We start from the raw sequence: 20,066 nt of genomic DNA on the forward strand, positions 1-20,066 counted from the left end.
AAGCAGGAGTGTCATCCACTTGCTAAACATGCCTCCAGAAACTCTACAATAAACTTTAATAAATGTTGATAGTTATAGAGAGGCTTGCGGCCTTTTGTTCATAGGGTCACTATGATTCGTGCTCAACTTGAAGGCAATCAACAACAACATATAGTATCAGGTAGAAAGAGTCTTACTTCTTTTCCAAAATGAATGCCTTCCCGCTTCACCGCACTGGCCAGAGCCTCCAGCACAGCAGAGTGGACATCCTAGTCAGTTTCTTGGGGAGTTTCTGTGCTTTTACCCTAAGGAGAATGTTAGTTTTGGGTTTATCTTGGATGTTCTTTATTAGTTGAGGAAGTTCTTAGTTGAGTATTCTTATCTGAAATGGTGTTTGAATTTTACCCAAGGTTTTCTCTCAGCCTGAAATGATCATGTGGGGTTTATTATTAATGTGTGTCATGCTGGTTGATTTTGGTATATAAAGGCATATCTCACTGCTCAGTGTTCACTCCCTTCTATTAGTCTGTAAGTGCTAGCATTTTGTGGAGACCTTTTACGTCTATATACAAGAGATATGAATGTACAGTTCTGATTCGATGCCTTTTGTCTGTTTACTGAGATTTATGTGCAAGTGTGCAGAACAAGTGGCTATCTATCCAACAGTTCACACACACATGCTGTCTGCTGGCTTGACCACAAGGCCAGCATGAAGCACACTTCCCTTGTCCCCATTCAGTTTCCTCTCCTGCCCCTTTCTGAGTTCATAGTTTCCTTCCTGGACGAAGGCTGTCCTTTAGATCTGGAGTCCAAGACTCCTCTGTGTTGGTCACTGTGAGGACTGTTAGTTGTTTTAAAGTTCTGTCTGGTTTAGTAAGAGAGCAAGGTTCACAGAATGAGTTCAGAAGAGCTCCCTGTCTCATTTTGTAGAAAATGTAAACTTTTGCAGAAAATGTGAACTCTTGGTGTTACTTTGTATTTTTTTTGTATTGCAGCAGAGTTTTGTAGTGTGTTTTTTAAAGGACCTTTTTAAAATTTGCCATCTAATAGTTAACAAATGATATTTCTGTATTTATTTGGTAGTCTGTAAAGCTTCATTCCTATTTACTAATAATTCAGAAAATTTATTTTGTCTCATAAACAACCATACTGTATTATCCTAAACTGTAAAATGTTTCCTTGAGTTTCTCCTTGCATGTTGAGATTCTCTCACATTTTGTTGTTTAGTTTTATGTTGGTTTGCTTACAAAGTTCATATACATTTTATTTCACACTGTTCTTCACCCACATTGTGTTTCATACAATCATTCCATGCATTATGTTTTATAAGATTAATCACCATTGTTGGGAGGACACACCAGCGGAACTGTTTGTGCCTAGGTTTCACTTTGCGAAGTTTCTCAATCATGAGGGCAATCTCTTCACTTGTTGTAAGTCTATCTAGTTTGTTTCCCCTTGGTAATCTGTGTCCTTGGATGGTTTTTGTTAAGACTACCTAGGTCAATCTGTTTGGAAAAAGTTGTTCATAATATTCCCACTGCATCAGAGATCTCCTGAAGAACAGGGTCAGCAGCAATGCAGACGCTAATGCCTAGGCACCACCGAGTCGAGCCTGGGTCATAGTGACCATATGTCCAACATATCCAAAACCTGCCTGGCCCTTTGACGTCCTCACAATCCCCACTGTGCTTGACCTACTATCAATCCATCTCTTTGAGGGCGCGCCTCGTCCTTGCTGACCCTCAACCTTTCCAAACAAGATCGGTCCCAGCTAACATGCCCAAAATGTGTGAAAGAAGTCTTACAATTTTTGCTTCTAAGGAACATAAGGCAGATATGTAAAACTAAAACCAAACACTCACCAACACACACAACACTCACTGTCGCTGTGCCAGAACGAACTTCTAGTTCACTTCCTTGCAGGGTTCCAGACAGTCAATTACATGGAAGGAGACAGCTCATCTTTCTTCCTTGAAGCCACTGGTGGATTCACACTGCCAGAACTGAGGCTCTGGATTGGCAGCCCAACTTATGACAGATGAGGCCACCAGAGGTCTGTAAATATAAACACATACACAAAATTCTCCAGAGAGGACTTGATTTAAAGAAATGGCTCACAGGACTGGGGAAAACAGCACATTTTCAAAAGTCATTAATGTCATCATATTTATCAAAGCTTCATTCTTTTTACAGCTCACTAACACTCTATTGGGCAGATGAGATGTACTTGGTTCTATGTGTCACATTTCCACGTCCACCTCCTATGTGCCGTGCTGTGGACATTCGTGTACACGTTTCCACGTGTTGACCAGTTTTCACTTCTGCACGATCTCTTTGAGGTCTCTTCTAGTGCCCTAGGCCTGCAGCTCCAGCAGGTATTGTGAGCAGGTTGTGCAATCTGAGGCCACCAGCCACTATGCTATCCAGGTGGAGGTGAGGCCCTTCCAGCTGGCCAGTAGGTTTTCATCTCTGAGGTGGTGCTCCCTAGGCCCACAGGTTTGGTCTTGGGCCAGCCCTGAAACGGCCATCAAGGACAGAACTCTTATGCCTCTTCCTCTTCTATGTCCCTGCCCTGCTTTCAACGGGGCACCAACAGGAAGGCCTGCAAGGACTTCAAAGGGCAGTACCTTCCCACCTCTGCTTCCTGCTGCCCTAAGACTCCAGGCCTGGACCCACTTGGGTGCAAGCAACACTTCCACTCAACCCTGGGGCCAGGGCCATTCCCTTTTCTGTCCAGAACAGAATGCAGTCCTCAGCCCAAAATCCATATGGTGCAGAGAGCTAGACAGAGGGTGCTACGAAAGGGATCTTTCAGACCCTCCCAGGAAGGTCAGGGACAGGCGGTCGGTCCCAAAGGGCTGGGGCAAGAGGAGTTGAGCTCCTGATGGCCGCCCCCTCAGCCTCCCAACTCCAGCACCCCTCTGGGCAGCTCATTCTTGAAAGGACAATTCCACAGGAAGCTACACCGGTCCCATCTGGCCAGCATGCCCACTGCCTTCCGTGGGGATCACACAGAGCAGGGGTTCAGGACCTTCTGCCCTCAGGGCTGGGATGTGTCCAAGCCAGAAGGAAGCTGGCCACCCCAAGGCAGAGCTCCTGTGATCACGGCTGGAGACCTTCTCTCTGGAGTTGCCTCCTGCTCACCAATCTGTCCAGAAAGCGCAGGTGAGCTGAGGGCAGAAAGAGGAAGCCCCAAGCAGCCCAGTCAAGGCCAGGAGGTTCCTGAGGTCGAGGACAGGAACTGGAGACCAGGACATCCTGGGCAGGGCCAGGACACCAGGTGCCTCCCGCAGACCCTTCTCTGCAGGCCTGCACACCAGGCCCAGATGCCACAAGCTCAGAATGATGTCGATCCAGCCTCCTGCAGAAGCTGCTCTCTTCTTACCCACCTCCAGGGAATGGCAGTGGCACTCAGACCCTGGCTGGGCCTGTCACACTTACCCTTAGACCCTCTTGGCCCTGCCTGCCTGCCCAGCTCAGACAACCACCTAGTCCAACTGGCTCCAGCCTGTGTCATCTGCCCAGGGAAGCTGTGGCCAGTGTGAGGCCCTGCTCAGGTGCACACCTTCAACAGTACACAACAATTGCTCTAAGTCAGAGCCCAGGGACTTAACCAGGGCTGGGGACAGGGCCTAGGCTGTTACCTCGGGAACCACTGGCCAGTGTGGCCCAGGTGGAAAACACCTGCAACTGGACTTGCCCAAGTCAAGGCTCTGGCCACCAGTGGGCTTGGTCAGAGCAGCTGGTGGTTCTGACAGGGGAGGAATTTGGGCAAAAGGGTCCTGGATGGACAGGTTACCATCCAGAACCTGTACTCTCCTAAGTACCGCTTGGCCAGCCCAGGGGTCTCTCGAAGCCAGCAACGGAGGACCTGTTCCCAGGAGCCATGTGAGGAGACAGGGACCTCAGCTAAAACCCCATCCTACGTTCCCAGTGCAGCCAAGGATCCCTGTCCACCAGGGCATTGGGGGACAGCACTCCATGTCGGGCAATGCTCTTGTGTAGGGACTCCAAGGTGGACCAGGACCAGTAAGGGTCACCTAGGAATCTGTGCTGGGGCCCACCAAGTTTCCCCCAGAGGTAGTGTCAGAGTTCCAGAAGGGGCAACTGAGGCCCTTTCTGGCTGGGCAAGGTGAGTTTGCTGTATGTGCGCAAGAGAGAGCTGGGATTAACAGCCTCTTCACAGGGAATAAAAAGCTTTATTGTACACAGTTCTGTAGCAGCCCCTGGCTGGCAGAAGGACCAGGCCTCTTGACCCCTGCTGGCTCTTTGGTCTCCACTCTGGCCAGAATGCCAGGGTGCCTGAGGAGTGGAAAGGTGTCTGGAGTGTACCAGGCCGTGTAGGACACCGAGGCTCCAGGACAGTGAAGATGGGGATCGATGAGTCCCACTCAGGAGTGGCAAGCATCCACACAGTCTTCCCCACTAAGGAACACGTGGTAGATGCTGGTGGGAGGAAACATGGCGACTGCCCCCAGCAGGGAGCCCACTTGGATAGCCACACCTGCGGCCAACAATGCCCGGCGGCCCCCACTGTGTAGCAGAGAACTGGCTGCCACCTTCACGTAGGAAAAGAGGCCAAGGCAGAGCACCCAGGACACGACCTAAGAATGGGTACAATGTAGGCTGAACGAGCATGCCGCGCTTTCCCTACAGGCCAAACGGGACCCCCACAAACCCAAACCTGTCCTCCGCAGACTGAGTGAGTCCCTACTGCCCTTCCTTTCTGTGACAGTACCCTTGGTACTCACCACAAGAACGGTCCCTGAAGAGGTGCCCACTAGGGGTGGGCAGGGGCTCAGGATCGCCAGCGCCATCAGATAGGCCCCAAAGAGCACACCCAGCAAAGAGAGACCAGCAAGGCCTGCCAGGGTCCTGCAGAAGCGGAGACTAAGGGCCGGCCTCACCAGAACCAGAGAGACCCACCTCCACCCGAGGGCCGCGCGCCTTCCGCACCTGCACAGCACACCCATGGCCAGAAAGCAGGCTAGGGGGTTGGCAGCGCTGCCCAGCACCACAGCCAGGTGGTAGGCCAGGCGCCCATAGGGCAGGCAGGAGAAGCTCTGCACCGCGGGCAGCACACCGTTGGTCAGTGCGTTGGTGACGGTCAGCAGACCCAGCAGGGAGGCACTACGGGCTGACAGTAGCCTGTGGGCCTCGGGGTCAGGGCTGGGGGTGGTGCCTTCTGCCTGGCTCGGCGACTCCCGCAGGGGCAAGACCTCCTCTTCCCCTACTCCTGCCTCAGGACCAGCTTGAGGGGTGCTCCGCTGGAGGTGAGACCCCATGTCCCCTGAGGGTGCAGACGGTGGTGGCGGCAGTGATGGCAACAGCAGTAGGAGCCCTTGGAAGGCAGCAGCCGAGGTAACCAGAAAGGCAGTCAGTGCCCAGAAGAAGGAGCTGGCTGAGAAGCGCTCTGGGAAGTAGTGGGGGGCGCCCAGGGTGCCATTAGAAGAGGTGGGGGGGCACTCAAGGCGCCCGACACCCTGTGCCAAGGCCAGCACACAGGGCAGCAGGGCACTGAGGCCCTGGCCCAGGAAGAAGGAGCGCAAAAAGGGAGGCTGCAGGTGGCTCAGGTAGGGCAGGAAGGTAACGTTGGAGGCACAGCAAGCCAGAGCTAGCAATAAGGTCAGTGTAAGGAAGGCCACGGAGTGGGGCTGCCCGCCCACAGGGGCCACACGGCGCCACAGTGGGGCAAGGAGGGCCGTGCCCACCACGTTCAGCACCTGCACTGCTCGAATGGGAGCCTGCTCCGCCTTGCTGCGGGCCAGCCGCCCCCACAGCGTCACCACCAACAGACCCAGGTTTCCCAGCGCCACCAGCACAGAGAGATAGGAGGGGAGGCTCCAACCTGCAGGGAAGGAGGCCTGTCAGGGGCCAGGCAGCCAAAGGTCTCCCAAGTGACCTATCCCTGTGGGGCCCCACTCACCCTCAGGCAGGTCCTTGACCACCACCGGTAGCTCCACCCAGACCCCATTGACTGCAGCCCAGGAGCCCATGCCGAAGAGGGCCACGAGCAGGTGGGCCAGCACTAGGTGGCCTGGCGGGGGTGCTGCCATACAGCCCAAGGCTGGACCCTCCAGGGCACGATGAGGGTCACAGCCTGATTCTCTTCTCGGTCAAGGGTGCCCCTCGCGTCTTCTACGAGACAAAGCTCTCTTCTAGATTGAAGAAAACACAAGACGGAGTCGGAGAGGCGCTCAGACGGCCGCGAGCAGAAGGGTGGAGGGCGCATAAGAGAGAACGCGGAAAGACTGGCAAGGTGCCCACTCGGGGGGCCCAGCAAAGCAACGCCTGCAGACGAACAAGCAGGAAGCCTGGCCGGAGGCGTTACAGTCCTGCGGAAAGTGGGTGGACACCAATCCTCCTGGCCTCTGAGTCAGGGTCTGAGCCGCCGCCGCCTTCATTTCAGAAGTCACTGGAAAAGAACCTCGGGACAGGGGCACCCCTGGGGCTTCTGTGCCCACCTGTGAACTCGTGGTTTCAGCGACACCCACAACAATAGGAGGCAAGGCAGAATTCGCAGAGGTGCGTGGCGGCAGCTCGCGCTACAGCAGAGCCAGGTGCGTCGGGGTCCCCGAGCCTCCGGATCCGGGACCCCGCGCGCTCCCACCTGGCGGCCGGCCTTTCTGCAGCGCGGCTGGGGCCGCTGCGCTCCGGCTCAGGGGCGAAGAGCTGGAGCCTCCCGGCCCCAGGGACGCGGCGAGACCGAGCACCAACCCCAACGCAGCGCACGAAAGGCCGGCACTCGCTGACCCGCCCCCGGCACGGCCACGCGCCGGAAGTTCCGCCCCGGAAGTCCCGTGCTGGCTGCTCGGCGCCGTGAGCGGAGGCGGGACGGATCCTGCAGCGCTGCCCTGCAGAGCCGGTCCTCCGCCGCCCACCCCCGTGGGCCCTTTGTCCGGTCGAGCGCCCAGTGCCGGCCGCATGGCTCCCGGGGGGGCGCGGCGCAGGCCCCGGAGGGCGCCGCCGGCCAGAGCACAGCCCCGCGCGGCCGAGGACTGGTGGTGGGAGCGGCTGGCGCCGAGCGGCTCCGGGCTCCACCTGCTGCAGTCAGACAGCATGCTGCTCGTCCTGCCAGATCCGGGCCCGGCGCGCGCCCGTGCGCAAAGGCGCGCCGTCCGCCGTGCGCAGCGCCGCCCGACGCCGGGTCCTCGCGCCGCGGCCACCAGAGCCAAACCCAGGCCCGAGCCCGAGGCCCCGCTGGGGTCCGATCCGGGCTGGGGCGACCGTCTTCCCTTGGAAATTCTGGTGCACATTTTCGGGCTGCTGGTGGCTGCCGAAGGGCCCGTGCCCTTCCTTGGCAGGTACGACGTCCCGGGGCTCTTGCACCGCGGGAGGCTTCACTCGGCGCAGGCGGACCTGGCGTCCACTGAGCGCGTGACTAGGGTGGAGGGAAGAGCGTGGGAGTGTGTACGCGCTCATATAGGTACGGGACAGCCTGATGGCCGCGCATGGAGCCCCGGCGCCTGGCTTGGAGCTCGGATATCGCGCCCTTAAGAACTCCGCGGCGGCCGCCAGTGGCCGACTTTGCCTGGAGGAGACCCAGCCTCTCGGCCCATCTGTTCCCCAGGGCCGCGCGCGTCTGCCACCTGTGGCATGAGGCCGCTTCCCAGCCCGCGCTCTGGCACACGGTAACCCTGTCGCCCCCGCTGGCCGGTCGCCCCGCCAAGGGCGGAGCCAAGGCGGAGAAGAAGCTTCTTGCTTCCGTGGAGTGGCTTATGCCCCACAGGTGAGCCGCCTTTGCCCCCTGCTTGTGTTGTGGAAAGCCCTCGTACCCGTTTCCCTGCACTGAGGCTTTGGGTGGGGACATCTAGCCAGCTCTTCATTTACCGTGGGCCAGGTTCTCCCAGCTCCAGAAGCTGACCTTGCTACATTGGAAATGGCAGCTTCACGCAGTGCTGAAGGTGAGTAATAAGAACGCCCTGCACACCAGTGCAACGCTGGGTTAACCCCCTGTTTCTTTACCCCTTACATGTGGCCTCCAGTCAGTGCATTCCTTAATTTTGAATTCTTCCTGCTCAATAAGATGGCAGGACAGGAGTCCAGGACTTTCTATGCATGCAAAAAGCAGTTCGTTAGGGAAAGTCCTTCGCAAAGAAGGGCACTGTGCAAAAGGACACGTGGAGGAACTGAGTAATGCTGGCATGTACTCACTTGGCAGGAATTTTTTAGTTTGTAAAGATTTGGATGAAAAAGAGGCTTCATTTTTATCCGTAGAGTGACGTGGAGGATTCTGGGAAACAGCCCTTATAATAATGTCAGTAATGTCAAGTTGTTTGCGACTCATAGCGACCCTATGTACAACAGCCCTAAACCCTGCTCTATCCTGTGCCAATCGCACTGTCTCTGACACAGCCATCCCGATTACCCCAGTCACTGAATCAATCCACCTCATAGAGGGTCTTCCCCTCCTGCGCTGTCCCTCCACCCTACCAAGCATGATGTCCCTCTCCAAGGACCTCTCCCTCCTTACAACATGTCCAAAATATGTCAGACTAAGCCTCAGAATCCTTGCCTCCAAGGAACACCCTGGTTTGGCCCTCTCCAGGATGAATCTGTTTGTTTTCTTGGCAGTCCGTGGGACATTCAATACTCTTCTCTAGCACCACAGCTCAAAGGCATCAATTCTCCTTCTATCCTTCCTAGTCATTGTCCAACTCTCTGATGCATAACAAGTGATTGTGAAGACCATGGCCTGTATCAGGTGCACCTTAGTTTAGTCTCCAGAGAGACACCGTTGCTCTTGAGTACTTTAGAGAGGTCCCTAACAGCAGACTTTCCCATTGCAATACGTTTTTTGAATAATAGAGGTACGATAATTAAGTGTGCACCTCGCTGGCTTTCCAAGATGGATGTTGTGGGAGAGACATGACTTAGTATGGAATGATGTACATGAACCTTGGAGCAGCAGCTTCTGTTCAGTCCCCGTCTGGTCGGTAACTCTGCTGTTGTTATGTGCCATTGAGTTAAGTAGGACTCATAGAAACTTTAGGAACAACAGATCTGAACTCTGGCCTATCCTGTGTCTTCTTCACAATTTCTTTTCCTTTTTTTAACATAAAGTTTTATTCTAAGTACAATTCCTAAGTTATCCTTTATTTTTTTTAGATTTTTGTTTATATTTTTTTTTTCTTTCAATGAACGTTTACAGAGACTGGATTTCCATTCATTCATTGTTTCACTGTCCTCCCTGCCCACCTCTCCCCCCAGATCACTTTTCTTTTTGAAAAGTAAAATTCTTAAATTGTTATCCAATTCCCTCCCCCAGTCCACTCCACTATGCAGCTTTCATTCTGGACTCCTGTCATGACAATACTACCTAATCATTCCTCCTAGGCAATTCTCTCCCTCATCTGTTTCAATGCAGTATACATTATTTATCCCCTCTTTTCTTAGTTTCCCCCTAACCCCCATATCAATCCCGCTTTACAAGAGTGACACTATGCAGTATTTGTCCTTTTGTTACTGAGATATTTCACTCAGTATAATGTCATCTAGGGTCACCCATATTGTATAATATTTCATGTTTTTTAGTGCAGCATAGTATTCATTGTGTGAATATACCAGAGCTTCTCTATTAGTTTGTTGATGGGCGTATGCATATATCTGCTTGGCGGCAGATACGGTTTAGGGTATATTCCCAGTAGTGTAATTGCTGGTCAAATGATATTTCTATCTGCAACGTTTTGAGAAAGCGCCATACAGCCTTCCATCGTGGTTGCACCATTTTATACTCCCACCAACAGTGAATAAGGGTTCCAGTTTCTCCACAACTTCACCAGCATTTGTTGTTTGCTGTTCGTTCTGTTAAATTTTGCTATTCTTACTGGGGTGAGATGATATCTCATAGTCGTTTTGATTTGCATTTCTCTTAGAGCTAGGGATTTTGAACATTTCTTCACGTGTTAGTTCGTCATCTGAGTGTCGTCTTTGGTGAAGTGTCTGTTCATATCCTGTGTCCATTTTTCAGCTGGATTTTTTTCTCTCTTTGTGGTGCCTTCCTCACAATTTCTAACACACATAACTTGACTTCCTGCTTAAACGAGAGGATCAGTTCTCTGGTGCCACAGGTGTTTACATGCCATTTCAGGAACTGGCTCAGACAGCTTTCACTTCAGACCAGGAAGTTGATTTACAGAGAACAGTGCCATTTCAGGAAGGGTGGAAGCCATCAGGAGGGGCCCGGAGTGAGCGCCGCTCTCTTTTGTCACATTAGGCCGTGGGTTGCTGGCAGCTCTCTGCACTGTGCCTGCAGCCAGCAGGGTGGAAGCAGGTGGGGGGGTGACAGTAGGGCCTATGGCCTGCCTACCCTACTTCCCTGGTCCTCCTGCCTTCCACAGCTCGCTAGTGAATTCTGCCCTCGACTCACCTTCCTCAAGCTTTCAGACTGTCATGGGGCAACTCCAGACACCCTGGTTGTGCTGGCCAAAGCCTGCCCCCAGCTCCACAGCTTGGACCTGCAGCACTCCGCGGTGAGCCAGCTATCCCCAGGGGCCCTGAAGAAGCCGGGCTGAGGTGACAGGCACCCCTGTGCTGGGCCCCCAGGTGGAGTCTGCTGCTGTGCTGAGCTTCTTGGAGGAGGTGGGTTCCCGGTTGCGTAAACTATGGCTGACCTACAGCTCCCAGACCACAGCCATCTTGGGCACACTGCTGGTAGGTTGGTGACGGTTGGAGCACAGGCAGGTGCTGAACTGGGTCAGGTCACCCATGCAGTCTCCCTATCCCTGCAGAACAGCTGCTCCCAGCTCCGCGTGCTGGAAGTGGGTACCGGCATCGGCTGCAGCACCACCCCCCTCCAGCTGCCGGTCGAGGCCCTGCAGAAGGGCTGCCCCCAGCTGCAGGTACTTGATGCCCGGCCCCCCCTGCCCTGGCACCTGCCACTCCACACACTGTCTGCAATCTGGGCCTCACCCCAGGTGTTGCGGCTCCTGAACCTGATGTGGCTCCCCAAGCCTGCAGGCCGAGGGCCAGCCCAGGGCCCCGGCTTCCCCTGCCTGCAGGAGCTCTGCCTTGCCAGTTCCACCTACAACTTTGTGAGCAACGACATTCTGGGCCGCCTGCTGCATGGCTCCCCAGGCCTGCGCCTGCTGGACCTCCGCGGCTGTGCCCGCATCACACCTGCCGGCCTATACCATCTGCCCTGTGAAGGTCAGCTATGCCGGGCAGTGGGGTGTGGAGCACCCTGTGCTCCCTGCTCACCTGCCCCTCTCACCTTCAGAGCTGGAGCATCTGTACCTGGGCCTGTACGGCATGTCTGACCGGCTGACTCTTGCCAAAGAGGGCAGCCCCTTGCTGACCCAGAAGTGGTATCGCACCCTGCGGGAGCTGGACTTAAGTGGCCAGGGCTTCAGTGAGAAGGACCTAGAGCAGGCCCTGGCCACCTTCGGGGCTGCCCCCAGGGGTTCACATCCGGTCCTGTGCTCCCTCAACCTCAGGGGTACACGGGTCACACCCAGCACAGTCAGGTGAGAGCCACCCCCAGCCTGCGGGACCTGGAGAGTCCAGCTTGGTGCCTCCTCTCTGGGTTCTAGAGGTGGGCCCAAGGCTCAGAGCAGCATGATATCTTGTCCTGTCTATCTCCACCAGCTCTGTGATCATCAGCTGCCCAGGCCTCACATTTCTCAACCTAGAGTCCTGCCGCTGCCTTCCCCGGGGCCTGAAGCGGGCCTACCGGGGTCCAGAGGAGGTCCAGAGGTGCCTGGACCAACTACTCACCAACTCCCTGTCCGCCAACTAGGGGACCTCAGCCAGCCGTGCCCCCCATCACACCACTTTTGGATGTTTGAATTTTTGCACAATAAAATGTTTTTGGGAACTCTGTGATTTTGAGGGTGAAAGTGAGGGGTAGGGAATCACAGAGAGCCTGGTGCCAACCAGCCCTGAAACCCCAGTGCTGCTTTGCACTGACAGCTGTGCATGGTTGACCTCTTGGGCTGCATGCCTCTACCCATGGGGACACCAAAGTGGGCTGGTCCTTGTGAGGAGCTCCAAACTAGCACAAAGTTCTTGGCTCAGCCTTGGCTTTTGGGGTGTCCTGCAGATTGCACCTGGCATCTAGAGGCCAACATCAGTCACCTCATGCTTTAGGGGTCATCTCTGATCTCAGGTAAGCGTCGGGGGGTGGAGGACGGACAAGAAAGTACACTATCCCTGTGGAGCCCCACACCTGATGTGGAGGAGGGAAGGTCAATAGAGCCATACCCTTCTAGAACACACATCTCAGCTTCTAGAACCTACTCTGGTTTGGTGTTTGTGTCCTTGGCAGCCACAGTTCTGGTAGAACCTACTCTGGTGTGGAGTTTTGTGTCCAAGGCAGCCACAGTCCTGGAGGTTCGGCTCCCTTGGGCAAGTGGGCAGCAAGCTGAGGCCACAGGAGAGCTGGCTGCTGACCACCTGTGTCTGACTAGGTCCCCAGGGGCAAAGATAGCAGCCTGTCCATTTCTGCCAGTGCGAACCGTTTTCAGCTGTGGGTGCCCGGATGCTTCTGCACTGAGCGCCGTTTGGCCAGGTGCCTCAAGGAAAACAGCTTCTACCCATTCACTAGGCAGCAGCCCAATGGTGCGAGATGGGGTGGGGGGGACATGGGAAGTGTGGCCCAGGACCGCGAGAGCAGCCCTCATGCCCAGGCACCGCTCTCCCCAGTCTTTGTGCTCGAGTACTACCTGGACTCACTGTGGAAGGGAGCGCTCCTCTTCACTGTCTGCGTCTTCCTAGCCTGCTTTGTGGGCAAGGTCTGTTCTCCACCTTTCTCCCTGAGAACTGGATCCCATGACTCGGTGTCCCCCTCCCTCAGGCTCGTTCCTCTGGGTGGCCTTCCCAAATGCCCCCCTGCAGGCCTACCTCTGCATGCCCCGCAGGTGCTGGACCAGGAGGTGTGGTGTTTGCCCACGTACGGCGTGGTCGTGGGGCTGTGGCTCATGGTGTCGTCACTGCCGCGGCGCCGCCTGGTGCTGAACCATAGACGTGGCACCTACCACTTCTCCATCCAGGGCCGCACCATCTACCAGGGCCCCTTGCACCTCATCTACGTGCGCCTGGCGCTCAGCTCTGATGGTGATGCGGGGGCGCGGGGTGCAAGTGTGGGGCGCCTGGCTCAGCTCTGATGGTGATGCGGGGTGCAAGTGCGGGGCGCCTGGCTCAGTTCCGACGGTGACGCGGGGTGCAAGTGCGGGGCGCCTGGCTCAGTTTCGACGGTGACGCGGGGTGCAAGTGCAAGGGTGCAAGTGCGGGGCGCCTGGCTCAGTTCCGACGGTGACGCGGGGCGCGCTGACGGGGGAAGGAGCGCAGGGGCAGAGAACGAGGGGGCTGGGGCGCGTCAGCTGAGCCCTCTCTCCCCCAGCCTATGGCCGGTGCTTTTTCCATCTTGTCTTGTGCGGCCACAAGCTGGAGCCGCTGGTGCTCGTGCAGCTGTCTGAGCGCTACGAAGTGAGTCCAAGACTCCCTCTCCTCAGCATGGACGCCCTTTAGGGTTTAGGCTGCTGGTGAGAGAAGTAGGGTGAAGCTCTCCAGGAGGGGCTGGCTGGGTAGGGCTAGGGGCTGCAGGCTGGAGGAAGGTGATATTCCTGCCGGCATCTCTGTCCTGACTGAGCACACCCGTTCCCACAGCAGATGGAATTCCTGGGCAGGCACATCGCGCGGAAGCTCAACATTAACTACTTCGACTACTTGAATACATCGTACCGCCACGTGGTCCGCCACTGGCCCCCAGAGGCCACATCCAACCCAGGCATCGTGCTTCGCCGAGATCGCAGCTACAGGACCAGAGACTCGATGTCTGACTTGGACGTGTGAAACAGCATAGCATATGAAATAGCATGCAGACCCCAGCCTGGGGCGGGCAGCATGGCAGTCCCACTGCTTACCTTCCCCTTAGTAAAGCTTTTCCCTCTGGACCCAGGACGGTGCTCTTTCTCTGCAGGAGATGGGATAAGAAGGGTGCCCCTGGGGAACTCCCCCAGCACATACCCTGGGTACTGTCTCTGGTGCCCTTCCACTGAAGCAAAACCAGGAGACTGAGTTAGAAGATAAAGTGAGAACCATTCAACAGCACTGTGCGTCTTAAGAGGCTGGACCTATGGAGGCATGCATGTGTCTCTTAGCCATTTTCACTTCAGACCTACCCTGGTTCCCTCGTGCCCCCTTTGAAATTGATGGACTGAACTACCTGGCCTCACAGGTGTGAGCAATGACTAAGTCTTGTGCGTGGAGGTGCGTGGTGCTCTGTTGTGGTCCCATGGGCTCCACTAAAACTCATGGACCTTTGCACAGCAGATCCAAATTATGCCCTATGCTCTTCACTCCACACCATCCCCACCATGCTTAAGTCCATTATTCAGGCAGGATGCCATGCCATCCCCTAGAAGGTTGTCTTTCTTTTACTAGCATGATGTCCTTTTCTAAGGACTGGCCTCTCCTGACAGTTATGTCCAGAGTATGTGAGATGAACAAAAAGGGAAAAAAATCCACACACACACAAAGGTTGCAGAAAGTTTTGTTCCCCTATTGTCCTTGCCACCAAGGAGCACCCTGCTTGGACTTCCTTGAAGACAGACTGATTTGTTGTTTTAGGATGGACTCAGGGTAATCTGTATTCTTCACAAACTCAACTTACAATAATCCATTCTTCTTCAGTATTTCTTATTCATTGTCCAATTTTCATAGGCATATGAAGCAACTGACAGTACTGTGACTGGAGTTAGGTGTGCTTGTCTAAACTGTTTCCTTACTCTCTAGCATTTTAAATAAGTCTTTGACAGCAGATTTGACCCATGCAACATTTCTTTTGATTTCTTGACACTACTACCATGAGTATTCACTGTGTGTCCTAGTCCAACCTTTCCTCCATTTTCATTTTTTCTCTCAATGTCATATTGATGGCTGTAGTCTGATTTTATTAATCAAAGTACTTTAAATTTTCCTAACTTTGTGCAAACAAAGTTGTGTCATATGTGTAACATAGACTGTTGATGAGTCTTCTTCCATTTGGATACATTTTTCTTCATATAGTGCAGTCTCTCAATACTTGCTCAGCATAAATATTGAGTGAGAAATACAACCCTATATACACATTTCCTAATTTTGAACCATGCAGTATATCCTTGTTCTAGAAATGACTGCTGCTTGGTTTATGTACAGGTTTCCAATGAACACAAACTACTCACCTCACTGCTATTGTGTTGACACTGACTCAGCTGACCCTCAGGTGGTTTGGTTGTAAACCACAGGAAGGGATTGCTCATCTTTCTCCTGTGGAGAGGCTGGGACACGTGCACTCCCAGAGAGCGGCAATCTCTGAGCTCACAGCACTACTCCCTGTGGGCGATGCTCCGTTAGCACAGTTACGTGTCCTAAAATTCGACTCTTCTCAGTAGTCGGGGTTTACTATGATCCACACAATCCTATGCCTTTGCACAGTCAATAAAACACATGTGAACATCCTTTTGGTATTTTCTGCCTTCAGCCAGAATCCATCTGACATCAGCAGTGTATCCCCTGTTCCATGCACTCTTCTGCATCCAGCTGAAATTTGTGGCTATTCCTTGTGGATTACTGTCCCAGTCATTTTACTAGACTCTTTACTTGTATGTGGTATTAATGATATTATTTTAGAATTTCTCATTCTGAAGATCACTTGTTTTTTGAAATGAGAACATTCATGGTTCTCTGCCAGTCAGTTGGTTAGGTATTTTTGATATAGAGTAGTGAACACACCTGGCATTGAATCTGTTTGCTCAAACACCTCAATTTGTATTCTATCAATTCCTGAGTTTTTCTGTTTGTTTGTTGCCAATGCCTTCCATGTAGCTTGAACTTCCTTCAGCATGACTGGTTCTTGATTGCAGGCTACGTTCTGCAGTGGTTCCATGTCAGCCAATTCTTTCTGATGCAGTGACTCTGTATAGTCCTTCCATCATCTTTTGATGCCCATGTTGCAACTCAAGGCTTGTATTGTTTCTTCAGGTTTTCAGCTTGAGAAATGCAAAGAACGTTCTTCTCTTGGTTTTTGTAACTACTCTGTGCACTACAATGCACTGTTACAATATTTTGCCTTGTGTAAAAAGAATGTAGGCAATAAGAAAACAGGACAGCTGAGTCTGACTTCTGCTAATTCCACAAAGGGTAACTGTCCCCATCAACAACACCCACAGTATGAAGCTTGTTCCTCGAAAGTCAGACATGGTCTCTCCACTCCTGAACCTACTTCTACTAACTCCAGTATTACTGCTCTGCTGGATCCAAAGTCCGCTGCAGTGGATACTCAGGTCTCATACTCACAATTATGGGGCTTATGAGGAAGGTTAATAGCCTATAACTCAGGTTGACAGCAGAATACAATCCTTCAGTCCAGACAGCCTCTCAAGTGTGGTCACAGGACTTTTAACCTTCAGTCTTGCAGCTTAGATCAGTGTGACAAAGTTCCCTGCCAGGTATGATGTCTTCCCTCCGTCCTCCAGCAAGGCCTCTGATGCTGGCTCCAGGGGTCAGCAGTCCCAAGGCAGCTCTGTCATGTGGGTCTCTGATTCTCTGCCAGGGCTACTATTGCTCTTGTGTAGATCCTGCAGTCACTGGCTCAGAAAGCTCTAGTTTGGAAGGATGAATCCTGCTTTCTCTTATTGGTATTGAGATTCCAAATCTCTGTGGTTGAGTCTACTTAATGGTAAGAGTAGTACATTCCCTTGGGATAGACTGTTGTTGCTGTTATTATATGCTATACTATACAATCACCTGCAACTCATAGCAACCCTGTGTACAACAGCTCTGAAGCCTGCCCTGTCCTGAGCCAGTCTCACTGACTGAAACACCTACCCCCTTGCCCTAGTTACTGTATCAATCCATCTGACCCGGGGACTTCCTCTCCTGCGTTGTCCCTCCACCCTTCTAAGCAGGATGTCCTTCTCCAAAGACCTCTCTGTCCTGGCCACATGCCCAGAGTATGTGAGATGGACCTTCAAAATCCTAGCTTCTAAGGAGAAATTTTGTTTGACCCTTTCAAAGACAGATTTATTTGTTTTCTTGGTGGTCCATGGAATGTTCAAGACTCTTCTCCAGCACAATTCAAAGGCATCAATTCTTCTTCTGTCATCTTTTGTCATTGTCCGGCTCTCTGACGTATAATAAGTAATTGTGAAGACCATGGCCTGGATCAGACACACCTTAGTCTCTAGACTGACACCATTACTTCCCAGTACCCTGGAGAGGTTCCTGACAGCAGATTTCCCCGTGCAATTCATCTTTTGATTCCTGACTGCTGGTGCCAAGAGTGTTGACTGTGGAGCCGAGCAAGCTGTAATTGTTAACAACCTCAGTCTCTCCTCCATCAATCATAGTGCTGCCAATCAGCCCAGTGGTGAGAATCTCTGTTTTCTTGATGTTGAGCTTTGATCCATATTTAAGGCTGCAGGGCTTCAGGCCCTCCTCAGTTTCAGCAGGCAATGTTTTGTCATCTGCATAATATTCGTTGCTAATGAGTCTTCCTCCAATCCTGATGCCACTTTCCTCCTCATAAAGCCCAGCCTCCCGAATGATCTGTTCTGTATATAAATTGAAAAAGTATGAAGACAGGGTTAGGGTTAGGGTTAGGGGTTAGGGGTTAAGGGTTAGGGTTAGGGTTGGGGTTAGGGTTAGGGGTTAGGGGTTAAGGGTTAGGGTTAGGGTTGGGGTTAGGGTTAGGGGTTAAGGGTTAGGGTTAGGGTTAGGGTTAGGGTTAGGGTTAGGGTTAGGACCACTAGGAGAACAAACAGGTTCATCCTGAAGAGGATGAAACTAGGCTGCTCTTTGGAGGCACGGATTCTGAAGCTTCATCTGACATACTCTGGGCATGCTGCAAGGAGGGACCAGTCCTTGGGGAGGGATATCATGCTTAGGAGGATAGAGGGACAGCACAAGAGAGGAAGACCTTCAATGAGATGGATTGAGTCAGTAAGTGGGATAGAGGGGTAGGTGTGTTAGAGACCATAAGTTTGGGTCAGAATAGAGCAGGGCTGTTGTACATAGAGTCACTATGAGTCACAAGCAACTCAAAGTCACATAACAACATCAACATCTCTGGAGCAAATCACTGGAGAAGCTCAATATCAGAAGTCAAAACCCAGCCAGGTGCTGACTGTGGAATACACCATCAATTACTACACCATCAATTATTCATATACAAGTTAAATTGAGGCTGAAGAAAATTAAAACAAGTCCATGAGAATCAAAATATAATCTTGCGTTTATTATGCCTGAATTTAAAAATAATCTTTTTTAAAATGTGTGTGTGTGTGTGTGTGTGTGTGTGTGTATACCATCAAATCAGATCTGACTGGTACAGAAGGAGATTGTCCCTCCTTCTCCAGCAGAGCATCTGGTGGATTCGAACCACACACCTCTGGAACTGCAGTGCCACTTCTTGCCACTAGGCCACCAGAACTCCCTTGAATTTAAAAATCATCTTAAGAATAGGTTTGAGACTGCATATCAGTGATCAAAGACCAGACTAGTTGTAGGATGACATCAAGGATATCATCCATAAAAGAGAAAAAGGTCATTCTAAAGACAGAGGAGAAAGAATAAGACCAAAGCGGATATCAGAAGAGGCCCTGATGGAAACAACCCAAGTGTCCACTAACAAAAAAATGGCTAGAGAAGCTCTGGTATATTCACACAATGGAATACTATGCAGCACTGAAAAACAAGGAACTCAGATACTATTATGTAAAATGGATGACCCTGGAGGACATTATGCTGAGTGAAATGTCTTAGTCACAAAAGGACAAATATTGCATAAGGCCACTATTGTAAAATGGGACTGACACTGGGATTGAGGGAAGAATGAGAAAGAGGGGATAAATAATGTATACTGCATTGAAACAGATGAGGGAGAGAACTGTTTAAAAGGGATATGTGATTAGGTATTATTGTCATGGCAGGAGTCCAGAATGAAGGCTGCACAGTGCAGTGGACTTGGGGGGAGGGATAGCATAACAATGAAAGACTTTTTCTTTCACTTTCCAAAGAGAAGAGCAAATTGGGTGGGGAGAGGGTGGGCATAGAGAAAAGTGCAACAATGAAGGAATGGAAACCCTAAATCTCTGTAAACTTTCATTAAAATTTTAAAAAAAAGAGACCTTGAAAATTGCACTAGAGCATCGAGAAGCCAAAACAAAGGGAGGAGATGCTGAAGTAAAAGAGTTGAACAGAAGATTCCAAAAGATAGTTTTAGAAGATAAAGCAAAGTGTTTAAATGGGATGTATAGACAGCAGGAATTGGGAAATAAAAAGGAAAGAACTCACTCGGCATTTCTTAGGCTCAAAGAACTGAAATAAAATTCAAGTCTCGAGTTGCAATACTGAGAGATGTTGTGGGCAAAATCTTCGATGACTCAGGAAGCACCAAAAGAATAGGAGAGATACACAGAATCACTGCGCCAAAATGATTGGCCGACATGGGAATATCTCAGGAAGTACCCCCATGGTATGAAGGAGGAAGTTCAAGCTGCACTGATAGCACTGGCAAAAATAACGCCCCAGGAAATGATGGAATACCAAGTGAAAAGTTTCAAATTACAGATGCAGCCCTGAACATGCTCATCGGTCTATATGCTAGAAAATCTGGAGGACAGCTGCCTGGCCAACTGACTTAAAGAGATCTATATATAACTGTACCCAAAAAAGGTGATAGAATGTGGAAATTATTGAACAATATCATCAATGGTACATGCAAGCTAATTACTGCTGAAGATTATTCCAAAATAGCTGAAATAGTACATAGACAACTGGATTGAGAAGAGGCTGTAGCACCAGGGATATCATTGCTGATGTCAGATGAATCCTAGCTAGAAAACAAAGAATACCAGAAGACACCGCATGGTTCAAAATTGGGAAGAGCGTACGCCAGGGATGTGTCCTGTGTCCATACCTTTTCAACCTGTCTGTAGAACAGATTGTCTGGGAGGCTGGGCTCTATGAGGTGAAATGTGGTGTCAGGACTGGAGGAAGATCTATCAACAATCTGTTATGCAGATGACACAACCCTGCTTGCTGAAACTGAGGAGGACCTGAAGCGCTTGCTGCAGAGGGTCAAAGACTGCAGCCTTCAATATGGATTG

At 51.8% G+C, this 20,066-nt stretch overlaps 3 protein-coding genes across 3 annotated transcripts; 2 read left to right on the top strand and 1 right to left on the bottom strand.

The window, feature by feature from the left end:
- Positions 1-4,370: 4,370 nt before the first annotated feature.
- On the bottom strand, positions 4,371-6,035 carry SLC52A1 (solute carrier family 52 (riboflavin transporter), member 1). The gene is made up of 4 exons (XM_006879413.1): positions 5,906-6,035; positions 4,936-5,827; positions 4,731-4,854; positions 4,371-4,583 (listed from the first exon to the last, which is right to left on the bottom strand). Exons 1-4 carry the CDS (start codon positions 6,033-6,035, stop codon positions 4,371-4,373), a joined length of 1,359 nt encoding a protein of 452 aa, XP_006879475.1.
- Positions 6,036-6,903: 868 nt separating this feature from the next.
- Positions 6,904-11,716, top strand: FBXL6 (F-box and leucine-rich repeat protein 6). Its single transcript, XM_006879414.1, has 9 exons — positions 6,904-7,283; positions 7,550-7,708; positions 7,820-7,883; positions 10,320-10,451; positions 10,525-10,640; positions 10,715-10,820; positions 10,896-11,127; positions 11,198-11,444; positions 11,566-11,716. Exons 1-9 carry the CDS (start codon positions 6,904-6,906, stop codon positions 11,714-11,716), a joined length of 1,587 nt encoding a protein of 528 aa, XP_006879476.1.
- A 212-nt stretch (positions 11,717-11,928) lies between these two features.
- TMEM249 (transmembrane protein 249) lies at positions 11,929-13,770 on the top strand. The gene is made up of 6 exons (XM_006879415.1): positions 11,929-11,946; positions 12,387-12,537; positions 12,622-12,710; positions 12,837-13,032; positions 13,319-13,404; positions 13,585-13,770. Exons 1-6 carry the CDS (start codon positions 11,929-11,931, stop codon positions 13,768-13,770), a joined length of 726 nt encoding a protein of 241 aa, XP_006879477.1.
- Positions 13,771-20,066: the final 6,296 nt, after the last annotated feature.

The sequence above is a fragment of the Elephantulus edwardii genome, unplaced genomic scaffold (genome assembly GCF_000299155.1).
Source record: "Elephantulus edwardii isolate Elephantulus edwardi_28Jun2011 unplaced genomic scaffold, EleEdw1.0 scaffold00003, whole genome shotgun sequence".
Lineage (NCBI taxonomy): Eukaryota > Metazoa > Chordata > Mammalia > Macroscelidea > Macroscelididae > Elephantulus > Elephantulus edwardii.